The 13,628-nt window shown below is 34.5% G+C and overlaps 1 protein-coding gene across 2 annotated transcripts in view; it reads left to right on the plus strand.

Moving 5' to 3' along the window:
- Window positions 1-13,628, plus strand: part of LOC121423655 — an 88,420-nt gene that overhangs the window by 58,322 nt on the left and 16,470 nt on the right. For both annotated transcript variants that reach the window (XM_041619069.1, XM_041619070.1), the window contains 9 exons: window positions 5,304-5,498; window positions 5,982-6,248; window positions 7,184-7,318; window positions 7,857-8,111; window positions 9,119-9,231; window positions 10,564-10,780; window positions 11,642-11,761; window positions 12,229-12,347; window positions 13,008-13,154. In XM_041619069.1, the coding sequence (XP_041475003.1) occupies window positions 5,304-5,498; window positions 5,982-6,248; window positions 7,184-7,318; window positions 7,857-8,111; window positions 9,119-9,231; window positions 10,564-10,780; window positions 11,642-11,761; window positions 12,229-12,347; window positions 13,008-13,154 (1,568 nt within the window). The remainder of the gene's footprint in view (window positions 1-5,303; window positions 5,499-5,981; window positions 6,249-7,183; window positions 7,319-7,856; window positions 8,112-9,118; window positions 9,232-10,563; window positions 10,781-11,641; window positions 11,762-12,228; window positions 12,348-13,007; window positions 13,155-13,628) is intronic.

Raw genomic sequence — 13,628 nt, forward strand, 5'->3', positions numbered from 1 at the left:
TGTTTTTTTCAACAGTTTCTGATTTCTCACAGTGAGATCCTCCACGATGATGATGCCAGACCCCTTCAGAAGCCTTCTCTTTTGGAGTATTTCTTTCCTTTTCCTATATGAAGTAAGTTTCACGATTATTGGACGCGGAGACAGCGGATGGTCTGAGGACTGTGGCCTTGCTCTTCCTGTACGGTGTGATCTGTCAATATCTCTGGTTACATCAATCTGAATTCCGCGCTTTGACTGACAGATGTCTGAAACAATGTTGTCTGTGTTTTCTCCTTGTGTTTCATTATTACCTAGGATTCGGATACATGACCTACGAGAATATTGCTCTAGACTGTTAACACTTCGATCAAGCATTTCGATTTGGGATTTTTGTGTTGTGGTGACTTTTGTTAGATTATGAATCTCTCTATTCTTGGAATCCATTTCCATTTGCAGGTCGTAGATGGAGCTCTGCAGTTTGTCCAAGCGTTCAATTAACTCTGACATTTTTTTATCCACAGCTCTACTGACAGCCGAGTCAAGAATCTTAATTTTGAAATTTTGATATAATGGTATCTCTGAGATGAAAAGGCACAGGTTGATGATCTTGGTGTCAAAATGCACGGATTCTTACAAGAAGATCAAATAAAATCAAATCAAGTACATTCACCAATGAAATTTAAGGTCAAAACTTTTCAAAGGTCAATGACCTTTTTTACATTATATACCATATACGGTATAATGGTATCTCTGAGATGAATAGGCGCAGGTTAGTGATCTTGGTGTCAAAATGCAGAGTTTCTTACAGGAAGACTAAATAAAATGAAAATAAGTACCCTGAGTGCATATTAATCCATAAAGTTCAAGGTCAAAGGTTAATGACCTATTTATTTACATAGGCTATATATATCGTATAATGGTATCTCTGAGATGAAAAGGCGCAGGTTAGTGATCTTGGTGTCAAAATGCAGAGTTTCTTACAGGAAGACTAAATAAAATGAAAATAAGTACCCTGAGTGCATATTAATCCATAAAGTTCAAGGTCAAAGGTTAATGACTTATTTACATAGGCTATATATATCGTATAATGGTATCTCTGAGATAAAACGCTGCATGTTGGTGATTTTGGTGTCAAAAAGCAATTTTTGCAAGAAGATAAAAAGGCACAAAATAATATTAAAGAATTATCCTTTACCTTTGACATCCAATGTCAAAGGTCAAAAGTTAATAAATATTGATATATCCATTCATGATTCCCCCCCAAAAATTAATCCATTATATTCACATTTTTTTGTGAATAATAGAAAGAAAAATAGCTATTTGTAATGAAAACTTGGATGTTTAATAATTTCACTTCGAAATAAGGATAAATAATGGCCATGAAAAATATATTTAGGGGTTAGAGGTCAATGAACTATGTCAAAAACGGCTGGAAATTTAAGTAAATGGGTCGATAACTTGATTGTGGCATGTAGGTATATAGTGATTCTGATGGGAAAAAGACTCACCTGCGTGGAAAATGAACAGAAATTTAACAGTTGATTCCTGGACCAATGATGATGTCAAAATACAAGTTCGAGGTGAAATTTAAATCAAATAGCACTCTTTAATTTATACTGTAGTAATGCATTGCCAAAAGTGTAAAAAAAAATCATGTATGATATAATTTGAAATGGTGAAGTTGTCTAAAGTAGCAGCATTTAGATACGCATTTTATAAATGTAAATCAAGGTACCGATTTCTCTGTAGCAATATTTCACTAACCTCAAATGCTACAATCAATACTATATACTATAACTTAAGCTGTAAATGGAAAAGATAGGCATCATCCAAGAACATTTTCATATAGCCAGGGACAATGATGAAGAGTTGAAATAAGGCAATCATTAGAGCTGCAGCTTTTGTCATAGTAAATGGAATTAAGTGTCTCAACTTCAGCAAAGAGTAATCAAACTCTTGGAAACCTTCTTACATTTTCAGGACTTTGATTTGGCCCATTCAATGAAAGCCTTATGTTCTGTAAAGGGATTACATACCAGGATCTATATTATTACTTATATGTTGCACAGCTTCATCCTCAAGAACTGGAAGTGGTGCTGTAGGAGTGTTGTTAGGTCAATGGATGTGTACTTGTAAACTATTATCTCCTTTTGAATTTCATTACTATGCATGATAACAATCAGTTGTTCTGGACCAAATACATGATCCTTGTACAAACTGATACCTAGTAGAAATAGCATCATGGGTGACCTACGGAGCTAGAGAGCAGATATGAAGTTTTGTCATGCAGCATTAGCATCTCAAGAGATTCTGGCAGCTCGCAATGAGAGGTAATTAAAAATAATATGGGAATTTATCTTTGTTAAAGTTGAGATACATGCCATTTACTATGACAAAAACTGCAGCTCAAATGATGGCCTTCATTTCATCTTCATCATCATCCCTCTGCTGTTTGGAAATGCTCTCAGATGATGCTAGCTGTGACATGAGATTTAGACCTATCCTATCCATTTTCAGAAGATTAAGCTAATGAGATGAATGTACTATCGCTGGAGAGAAAAAGACACGACAACCTTGATATAATGATGCATCAAATTTCAAATTGTGTAATCCATTTCATTTCTTTTCATTGCTTTTGGAAATGCATCGCAGTATATGAAGAATTGTTATTTGGTTATCCCCTTTTTTAAACTTAATTTCCACTGATATTTTGGAAAGAGTTCATTGACCTCTGACCCCTAAATACATTCTCCATGATCTTACTTCAGACTGAAATTATGAAACCTCCATGTTTTCATTACAAATTAGCCATCTTTATTTACATTATCACAGATATGAACACATAGGATAAATGTTTTGTTATTTTTTATGTCATACAGATTATACACACACACATATATATGTATGTATGTAATTTCATCTGAACTTGGAATTCAAGGGTGAAACAATATTCTGTATACTGATTTTGGTGTTGTTTAATCTACTGGTACAAATCTGTGCATTTTGGCACCAAGATTACGAACCTGTGATGTTTTATCTCAGAGATACCATTATCATTATCTTATGTTAAAAAGGACATTGACCTTTGTCCATGAATTTTAAAGGTGAATGTAAATTCTTGATGCTTAATTTTATTTAATCTTCCTGTAAGAATCTGTGTATTTTGACACCAAAAACACCAACCTTCGCCGTTTTATCTTAGAGATACCATTATATAATATGGTATATAATGTATAAAAGGTCATTGACCTTTAGCCTTAAATTTTATGGGTCAATGTGCATTCTAGGTACTTAATTTTATTTCATTTGGTCTTCTGGTCAGAATCTGTGCATTTTGACACCATGATCATCAACCTTTGCCTTTTCATCTCATAGATACCATTATACAGTATGGTAAATATTATGTAAAAAGGTCATTGACCTTTTAAAACCTTTGACCTTAAATTTCATTGGTGAATGTCAATTCTAAGTACTTGAATTCATTCTATTTTATCTTCTTATAAGAATCTGTACATTTTGACACCATGATCGCCAGCCTGTACCTTATCATCTCAGGGATGCAGTATGGTATATAATGTAAAAAAAGGTCATTGACCTTTGAAAGGCTTTGACCTTGAATTTCATCGGTGAATGTGCATTCTAGGTACTTAATTTTATTCTATTTTATATTCTGGTAAGAATTTTTGCATTTTGACACCATTATCACCAACCTGCACCTTTCCATCTCAGAGATACCATTATACAGTATATATGAAAAGGTCATTGACCTTTGACCTTGAAAAAAAGCACTTTCCCCAACCTGTATTCCTCCTAACTTTTTTTGGGTAAATGTTGACACCCATACCTACTCAAATCAGTCAAAAAACCATTTCCAATAATTTTATTCCAGATTGGCTACTTTGGGGTCTAATTTAGGGATACTATATACTTTACAAGGGATGTCACCGTTGAGTTGCTTGGCCAGCGGAAACTTTTTCCATGATATTCCAACCTGTAACAGTGAGAAACACCCAAATACAGATAATAATGTGCTGTGCAAACTACATGTTTTATATATTATATTCTTTATCGTGGTTAAATTGTTTTGAAGTAGAAAAAAATTCTAAATTTGTGTCCATTTAAAAAAAAATTGTACGTATTTTTTATGGAACAAGTAGTATTTTCAGTCGTGAATCATTGGAGGATGAGAATATCAAGAAATTATATGTTATATTGGCAAATCCTTGCATCGGATCTTACAGTAAGCACTTTTACTTTCATTTCCAGCTTCAAAAATGCCAAGTTATGGGAAATTCCTGGTCGTTATCATTTCTTCATGTGCTTTTAAATTTGCATTTTCTAAAGTTGTTAGCGACTGAAATGCTCACAATGCATTTTGTTTTTGTAGGAAATATATATATTTTTTTTTCGAAACGCTCGGAAGCCAGAGATTGTGAAAATAAGAGCATGAAATATTTGACCCTGCATAAAAACTACTTATAGCAACATGATCAACTCTTTAGCACGCATTCGAAAGCTTTCCCATCACATTTTCTTATATTATCGACAAACTTGTAAATTGTGAATCAATGGTAAACAAAATCAACCACTAATATAAAAATGAGGGAGGGGGACTTGAATAGAGTAAGATGAAAATAGAGAAAGTTAATGAAAAGGATTAGCCATGACTTTTCTTAAAAAAATGACAAAAGTATCACTTAATTAGATTTTTATTTTGAAAAGTTCAAAAAAATTCCTTGCTTTAGACATTTAATAGATTTTGTCACACGCGCAATTTTGTATCCCATCTAACTTGTTCGGTTTCGGTTCATGGTGCCACTGGAATTGATAGTGATAGCAGTGACCCACATTTTATTGTCCATACAAAATTATGTTATCTTAAGTACAAACCTGTACATAACTTTAACATGGGCTTGAGATTTGACAATCCATCTTGTGGGGATGTGTACCTTTTTATGATTTATCTGTATTGTGGTCGTATGCGCATGAAAAATGACTATAGACATGATAGAACAATGGGAAGTGGAAAGTGCACTGGACTTAATTTGTATTTTCCATTCAATATCAGACACATGTAGTTTCAATACGATGTTGCGCAGAGGGAAGTCTAGAGAATATTTAAAATTGTGTTAAATAAGATAGTATTTATGGCTATATTGAATTATAGAACATTAAGCGTTTGGAAAGGTAATCATTCCTACCACATATGTACCTATCTTAATAAGTTCTTCATAAATTAGTCTCCCTACCTTGGCCTTCTCATTGAAAATGGGGTTTGTGTAAAAATCATAAGTTCTGTTTTTATGTATTATCAACTTCGGCAGTTGTGACGTGCAGCATCCCAATGTTCCCAGCAAATCTGACTACACCAAACACTACTCAGTGTGGTGAAGAGATGGTGATAGACTATAACACACTGTGCATGTATGAATGTCAGCCGGGCTATGACCTCATCGGGAACACCTCCATCGGTTGCCAGGCTAACGGTGAACTTTCCGCTGATCTGCCCACTTGCCAAGGTAACTAGACATGGGTTAAAACAAAAAACAGAAATCATCGATCGTAAATGCAACTGTGACAAATTAAATCAGCTAATCAAATGCCAAATTACAACGATCATCAAGGTTCTAGAATTGAAACGCGGTTTAATGAAACGGCATCCTTATCGTACTGATTTTTTGTGTTGGATTATTTACATTTTCATTTCTGATTAGTTGCCTTCGTGGTGTTTTGACATATGCTAAGTCTTATCTATCAAAAATATAAAACAAGACTTGATATCCCCATAAGTTTAGAAGATGTTAGCTTTTGACCCTTGTGTTAGATTGTCAGACGGAAAGGAAACATTCAAGTATAAAAACGTTGATTAAAGCTCGTATCTTATTTGCATTCCTCCATAACCATCTCAATTAAACAGTGAGAGCGGAGGAATCGTAAATATCATATCCACATAGTTGTTTTGTATCATAATATATCTCTGTACTAATTGTATTTCATTCTAGTCATTGATATATGCCAGCGATTCTCCCCTTGCCCTACGGTATCGACGTGCAATGGGGGCATCAACACCTTCTCTTGTTCGTGCAATGCTGGATACACCACGGATGTCACCATAACGAGTGACACAACCACATATACATGCATGAACATCATCGAATGTAACCTGTCACCTCCCGTGTGTGACAGCAACGCTCAATGTGACGATTTAAGTGGCAGCTTCCTGTGTACGTGTATGGAGGGGTTCTCCGGCAATGGCACATTCTGTGAAGGTACGGTATATCATTCATGTTCAATGAATGTTTTCAAAATTGAAAGCAATGAATAATCCGCAAACTTCATTGTTTCCATGGAAACAAAGGTTGTAATTATTGAGGAGTCTCGGTCGACTTAATATCATAGTTAAAACGGTGAAACTAGTTGACATGGGATATGTAGTATGTAAGCCTTAAATCAATAGCCATTGTGATCTTGACCTTGTTTTTTTTTTAACTTGATGGTATTCAAGTGTTTCTCAGATTCTTATCATGTAACCATGGTTCTGACATCAGGAAACGATTGAAGGTCTTTCGTGACCTTTTACGATTGACCATACATTAGCTTTTGTTTCATATACCTGTGTGTAAAATTCTTTCCCCAAACGAATTAATGAAGGAATTCTATGTCTGATTATGAACAACTTTCTTAACTCTATTCATATAACATGTAAATTTCACTCTCATAAGCAAACCATGGTAATGGCCACATAAAGACACCTCTATCAGTGTCAATACATATTCATTCTTCGGAATCTTTGAAATAAAATTGGTTTAAATGTAAAAGGAGTCGACTTTTCTATACGTTCACTTTTTGTGCAGGGAAAGAAATTATGAGAACTTAAGACATAGAAATACATTTTGGGCCTGTGAATACCGCCAATATGGTAAGTTATACCCCATGCGCATGAAAAAAAATAACCCAACTAAGTATCCCTGTTCTGATGGAGACACTAATATACTACAACACTCTTCGTGAAATTAAAATGATGACCAAAACTAATGTGTTTCCTTCAGTGAAATTTTTGAAACTCAAAATAGATATTTTAACGCAGTGCATCCTTGCCCAAATGGAGTGACTGGTATCAACACTATATGTACACAAATATTTCAAAGGCCCTTTGCATTATTGATCTAACTGAAATTCACTTTACCTGCAATTTCAACTACAGCTTTAGAACCTTGTTCCCTGTCACCTTGCCAAAATGGAGGAACATGTACCAATACTGATGACGGATCATCGTATGTATGCACCTGTCCACAATCGTTTACTGACGTTAATTGTAACACTGTGATTGTAGAACAAGGTGAGAAGAAGAATTCTGCCTGATTATCTTCTTTTGGAAGAGGGGGGGGGGGGGAGCAGTACTGGATGAATATGCAATTGTGTAGTTGGAAGAGGAATAATGTGTTGTTCTAAACCCTAAGATAAGATCACAGTTTTACTTTTAATGATAAATGAACCGAATTCAATTGTGCTAGGTCTACCCATATCGTACACTTTAATCATATTATTTGTCACGGGAAGATATTCTGGCGCATTTGTGTGTGTATATATAATTATTACTGTTTCGTAATAATAATACTGATAATGGTTACATTTATGTAGTACTTCATACTTTGTTTCTTGTCGCTTTACATCGTAATTACTAACAATTGGAGTTTGTGATAGCTTTGATTGGGATGATGAAGATGATGATGTTCTAGATGATTATTCAAGGCATTTTATTACAACATGTACACGAGTTGAGCCTGCAATATAAACCATACATATCACTATTGAACTATAGTTATTGAGCTAGGATCGAAGATGACTTTGTTTGCAATATCATATCTCATTTTTAGAGCCCCTTGCGGTTGTCACCAATCCCGTGTCTCAGATGGTTGATTTTGAGGATCGGGTCACCTTCTCGTGTTCTTTCCAGAACGCTCAGAGCTTCAGGTGGTTCAAGGATAGTGCCCCTATCCCCAACAGTGAGAACCAATCTCCATTAGTGATCAACCCAGCTCTTGCAGAAGATCAGGGATATTATTACTGCTCTGCTGTCGGTGAAGATGACACCACTGCTACAACGGATCAAGCGTTGCTCACGGTTAACGGTGAGTTTTGTTCTAACCTGTAGGAGACTGAATGATTTCGCTGTAACCCAAGAGACCCTTGCCTACATGTGCGGGCTCAGTCTCAAACAGGAGTTTTTGGATGAAAGATTGCACTTTAAAAAAGTGTGCTACAAGTATCCGTCTTTTGGTATAGTTTAATCTTGCTTCATAATTATGTCTATTGAACTTCTTACATCCTCTTTCCTTCACGTCATTATAAGCTAAGCCAGATGATTGAGCCATATTTCTGGGGCACCTGTCCATTTACTCAAAGATGGCAGCGCTGTCTAAATTATCGTATCTGATTATTTGATTGATAACCTTTCCCGAGAAGCTGCTGTGTGAGGTTATATTTTTCGCAAACTTCACTCGGATGTACGGTACATGTGAAATCTATGGGTTTTTTGCGCAAAATGGAGAAGCTGCCAAAGTTATAAAAAAGTCGATTTTCTGAAATCTGCAACAGGCTTTAACTAGATTTACGTCCGTGAAGAAGTATAACACACAGACTTATCCATGGCATAATCTACTCATCCATGCGCTCCGAAATCTTTCGAGATAAGTCGTACAACTGCTTTGAAATTTCCAAAATGGTGAAATCTGTAGCAGTGTGGTGAGGTTTGTTTAAGAGCCGCAGCTCTTTACCATTTCTGCGTCACTGAACCTTGTATACATTGCTTACCAACAGCACGCTACAATGTCAACTTTCCAGTACTTACCAGCTTGTAAATTGCTATCCAAGGTTTACTATCCAATTACTTAGAAATCTTACAAAAGTCTTCCTTACTATGCAACTATGCAATGGTTATATATAAATTGTATGGCATTATTTAACTTTTCTTTCACACCTGAAAAGAATAAACAAACAAACAATATATTTCAATCATACGTGTTAACATCATACATGTTAACTTTTCTTTCACAACTGAAAAGGATAAACAAACAATATATTTCAATCATACATGTTGGAAGCAATTGATAGTTTATGTGTTTTCTTTTTTTTCTAGGTGTTGATAATTATGTAGTAATGGCTACATTTTTAACCAAGACTTTCAACAATAGTCTATTGGATAGAACATCTTCATACTTTATTCAGCTGTCCAATGAATTGATAAATTTCGTGAGTATGATAATGTAATATCTATTAGCTTATTTGATGCGTTACTGTACCACCCGAAAGATTTTACTGATTTGTTAATCTGAAATACCTTTAACTTTTATTAAGTGCTGATCTGTTCGATCTTTATCCCGATTTCTTTTTTTTTCTTTTTCAAAGAAATTCTTTATTCAATATTTCTCCACAACCCATATATGCAAAATGTATGTGGTACATCAAATTCAATATCATACATATACACAATACATAATTTAAATAAGCTCGATGTGCCTCGATTCATCAAGATATACAATAAACTTATTTTGTTGCATGTACATAGTTCGTTCTATCTCATGCTGATACTTAAATTCTTTTGAAATGATGAGAATGATAAGTTTCCTTTTAAACATTTAGTTGAAAAGATATAATATTTGGCATATAAAATATCAAAATTAAAAGAAAAATTTCCAGCTGGTATGCCAAATACAAAGTCATTGAAAGATAATTTTATTTCACTTTTAAGAGTTTTTTTTTTCCAAATCATCTAAAAATCGACGAGTATGGGGACATTCCCAAAATAAATGAGCAATAGTTTCCGTGTGTGCTGAACAAAAGGAACATAAATCAGAATGTGATATACCAACAGTTTTCAAGTACTTGTTAACGCCAAGAATATTATGAAAAATTTTGTACTGAAAATATCTAAGCTTTGTTGAAAAAGTACATTTAAAAGGAATCATATAGATTTTGTCCCAAGTAACGATTGGATCTGAAATAATACTTTTCCATTTGTTTTGTGAAATAGGAATTTTAAAAATTTTCTCAACACACGTTTTATGAATATATTTACACACTTTTGTTACCTTGTTTATGTTATATACATGTATAATTTCCTCTTGGTAATTCACTTTTTTTAGGAGGTTCTTTGCAAACCATTTTCCATTCAATTGGTATGGCAGATATAACAGAATAATAATCAAGAAAATTACAATGAATATCAAACTTACAAACAAAATCAGAATGTGAGAGAAAATTACCATCCTGCTTCAACAAATGATTTAACCTAATAATACCTTTATTTATCCAATCTTTTTTTAAAAAGTAAAGAACCATTTATCCCGATTTCTGCTCGGGGATGTTACTTTGAGGTAGGACCGTAAATTCCTGGTAGTAAATTAGAGGGACAAATGGGAAAGCTACCCTTATCTCTCGTCATAATCTATTAAAAAAATTGCCAGTTCAAGCAACTATATTTTAAAGGGTTATGGTCAACTCCTACCATTCTGTTTTGTTTTCCATTCAAATATATAGTTTGACAAGCACTCAAACAATTGACCCTTTACTTGTTGGTTACAGATCACCACTCCTCTGCAGAATAACTTCGATTCCAGTGTAGCAGTGAGCGTGAATACACTTTCTTCTGGAAGTGTTGTGTCGGAGTTTGGTGTCTACATATACAATGGTTCAGTACCAGACAGTGAGCAGCTATCCATCATCCGTTCGACGATGACAAATCTTGCTGAAGAAAATCCTACCTTCCTAGATCCATCATCTATTCAGACATTCAGTGCAGGTGAAGATTATCAAGATATACATGTCAAATATTACAACTTCCATGTATATCTAGACAAGGCTCCTACCGGGGACGTGCACTGCCAAAGATCTGATGTCTTTTGAACACAAAGCTAGATCTTTTCCCTCCACTGGGCATGACTTGTGAAGAGACCCGAGAAGAAGAACAATAAGGGCTTAAATCAATCCAATGCCATCCACGTCCACGGTCTTAGTTGCACTTATGATTGGCCTCAATGTCCCTGTCACTTGCCTTGGATAATATCTGTTCTCCTTTTGATTTTCATATTTGTTTTTTATTATAAAGCATGTCATTTAAAAAAGGCCTTGACTTAGATGTAGAATATCAATGCCTGACGATATGCATGGGCGTATTGTTCGAAGATGTGACCCTATTCAGTGCTGAAATTGATACTGTATGGACACGTGTTTATTTGAGAGCCTATGATTGGCGTGTTATAGCTGTTTGCAAGTTACGAGCCACTTCACGAACGACGTCACTGGTGATCCTTTCCTGTAGTAATTCATGGGCGCCAAATTTTCTTTCTTGTGCATTTAGGACCTCAATCATTCGTAAAGTCGCTCCTAACTTACGAAAATCTTTATGAAACACCCACCAGGACAACTTAATTCAAAGAGAATAATTATATTCCTTGATATAGTAGGATTGGTGTTATTGTACGTATGGCAATTGCCTTTCTTTATTTCCCACCAATTTTGAAGATGTGTTTGGCGTAACTTACATTTTTTTAGTTTCAATTCTGAAGCTGCCTAGATATGCAACTCCTTTTTTCAATGTAAGAAATCGTACGTCCAAGAAAAGATTCTTAAATTTAATTGATTTTGTTCGATTTCCTTACAGTGACCTGCCCAGCGGGATCTTACATCACAAGCTATGGTTATGAGGCCATGTTTGATACCGGAGACATTGGCAGCAGGGCTAACTCCACTGATACCAATTGTCCTGATTATACCATTAATAGTATGTTTTCTTACTTTCATGAGGGGGACTTTACAATTTACCAGCCATAAAGATATTGTTGCTTAATTGTTTTGTGAAATTTTGTCTTAACGAAATATCTGGACATATTTAAGCTGTTTGTGGATTATTAATAATGGTGATTATAAATGAAATTGCATACGGCCGTTTTGATATTTGAAAAGAAATACCTTTGACATAATTTGAATTATATTATATATTACATATCACATTCAGACGTTTGCATTATAGAATGACGAGTATTCTCCGGCGATCTGGCCTATTTTCAGAGATATACGAATTTATTTTAGAAATGTAAATCTATTGAACATTTTCTAATGATTTCGTATGGAATAATTAGACGATAAGTTTTTGTTTTAATTGAATTTCATCTTGCTTTGATTTGCAAATATAATATAAACTATACATTACGATTTGGTATTCTTCGTACTCTCTGTCTGTTTATATAGGGGACTATCGTATAGAAGCCATATGCGTTGGTGATACAGTTCGTCCCTGTGTTTGGGTACCCCAGATGAACTGTGGAAGGAATCTTACTGCCGACGAACTACTCAAGATTCTACTTCAGGTTTGTAAATTGTACACATGTTTTATTCAGCCTTTGGCTGCAAGGCATGTTTTAATAAACCATTATTGAATTGAATTGAACGTTGTGTAGTCTGTTCAGGACAATGAAACCAGGATTTATGATTAAATGACTTGATTAAGGTATTTTTTCAGTAAAGAGTAGGAAATATATTGTATTGTGTATGGAATGAGTATAGTGCAAAAATGATAATAGCTGTTTTATTTAGTCTATTATCCTTGGTAAACCAGTCTTGCCCTGTGTTGTAGGAGCTGCTTTGCTATCGAAAATGCAATTGTTAATCATGAGAATGTCGAGGCAGTGATATATCCAATATAATAGAACTTCACAATTGACTTCCACTGAGTTTAATAATATGATCCCTTGAGCCAGAGTACGCTAATAAGAAGTAAGTCTACTATTTTATAAAAAACATTACACAATCAGCTTTGATTCGTTAGCTCTGACATTATACATAAGTCCATCGAATTCAGAAGCGCACATTGCAATATTATGCATTAATTTGAATATACAAGCAGTAGTGTTAATCTTAACTAAATTGAAAAGTTTTCCCTTTTGTGACTATTCAGTGTTTCGGCCAATATTTACCCGAGTCCAAAAGTAATTTTAATTTACATATACAATTCACCTTTGATATAACAGGAGGAAGTTACCGAAGACAACGCAGAAATGGTGGTGGAGGAAGTGGCAGAAATTACGACCATGACCGAGACCATCTCAACAGAAGGCTTGGAGATTGTGGCAGATTTCCTGGAAGATATCGTAGAATTAGATACTAGAGATGTAGAGGTAGGTAGCCGAATAAGCTGACCAATGAGTCTGGATACTATTGATTAATTGACGTTTAAGTAGATATATTTTCATCATCGGAGAAACTGAGTTATCTCTCCTTGCATGGTCTCGATATGCTATTGATATTGAGTTTGCTTTGAGACAAATTTTTGCATTCACCAACAAATGTCCATGACCTTGTACCCATTACATAAAAAACATCAATAAAGTCACTTATTATTATAATAGCTAGTATCTTTATGATAACAATAATAAAAATGATAATAATCATAACAAAAATGAATAACAGTGATAATATTGATAAAAAATGATAATAATATTATCATTTTTATTACTGCTATTAGTATTATTTTTATTCTATTCGGCATCATCAAACATAAATCATAAAGAACACAAACATTTCAATACTGAGTACATTTACATGGATGCCTGGAAGGGGGAAGGGGGGGGGGGCTAAAAACCGATAACCCG

The sequence above is a fragment of the Lytechinus variegatus genome, chromosome 11 (assembly GCF_018143015.1).
Source record: "Lytechinus variegatus isolate NC3 chromosome 11, Lvar_3.0, whole genome shotgun sequence".
In the NCBI taxonomy this organism is placed as follows: domain Eukaryota; kingdom Metazoa; phylum Echinodermata; class Echinoidea; order Temnopleuroida; family Toxopneustidae; genus Lytechinus; species Lytechinus variegatus.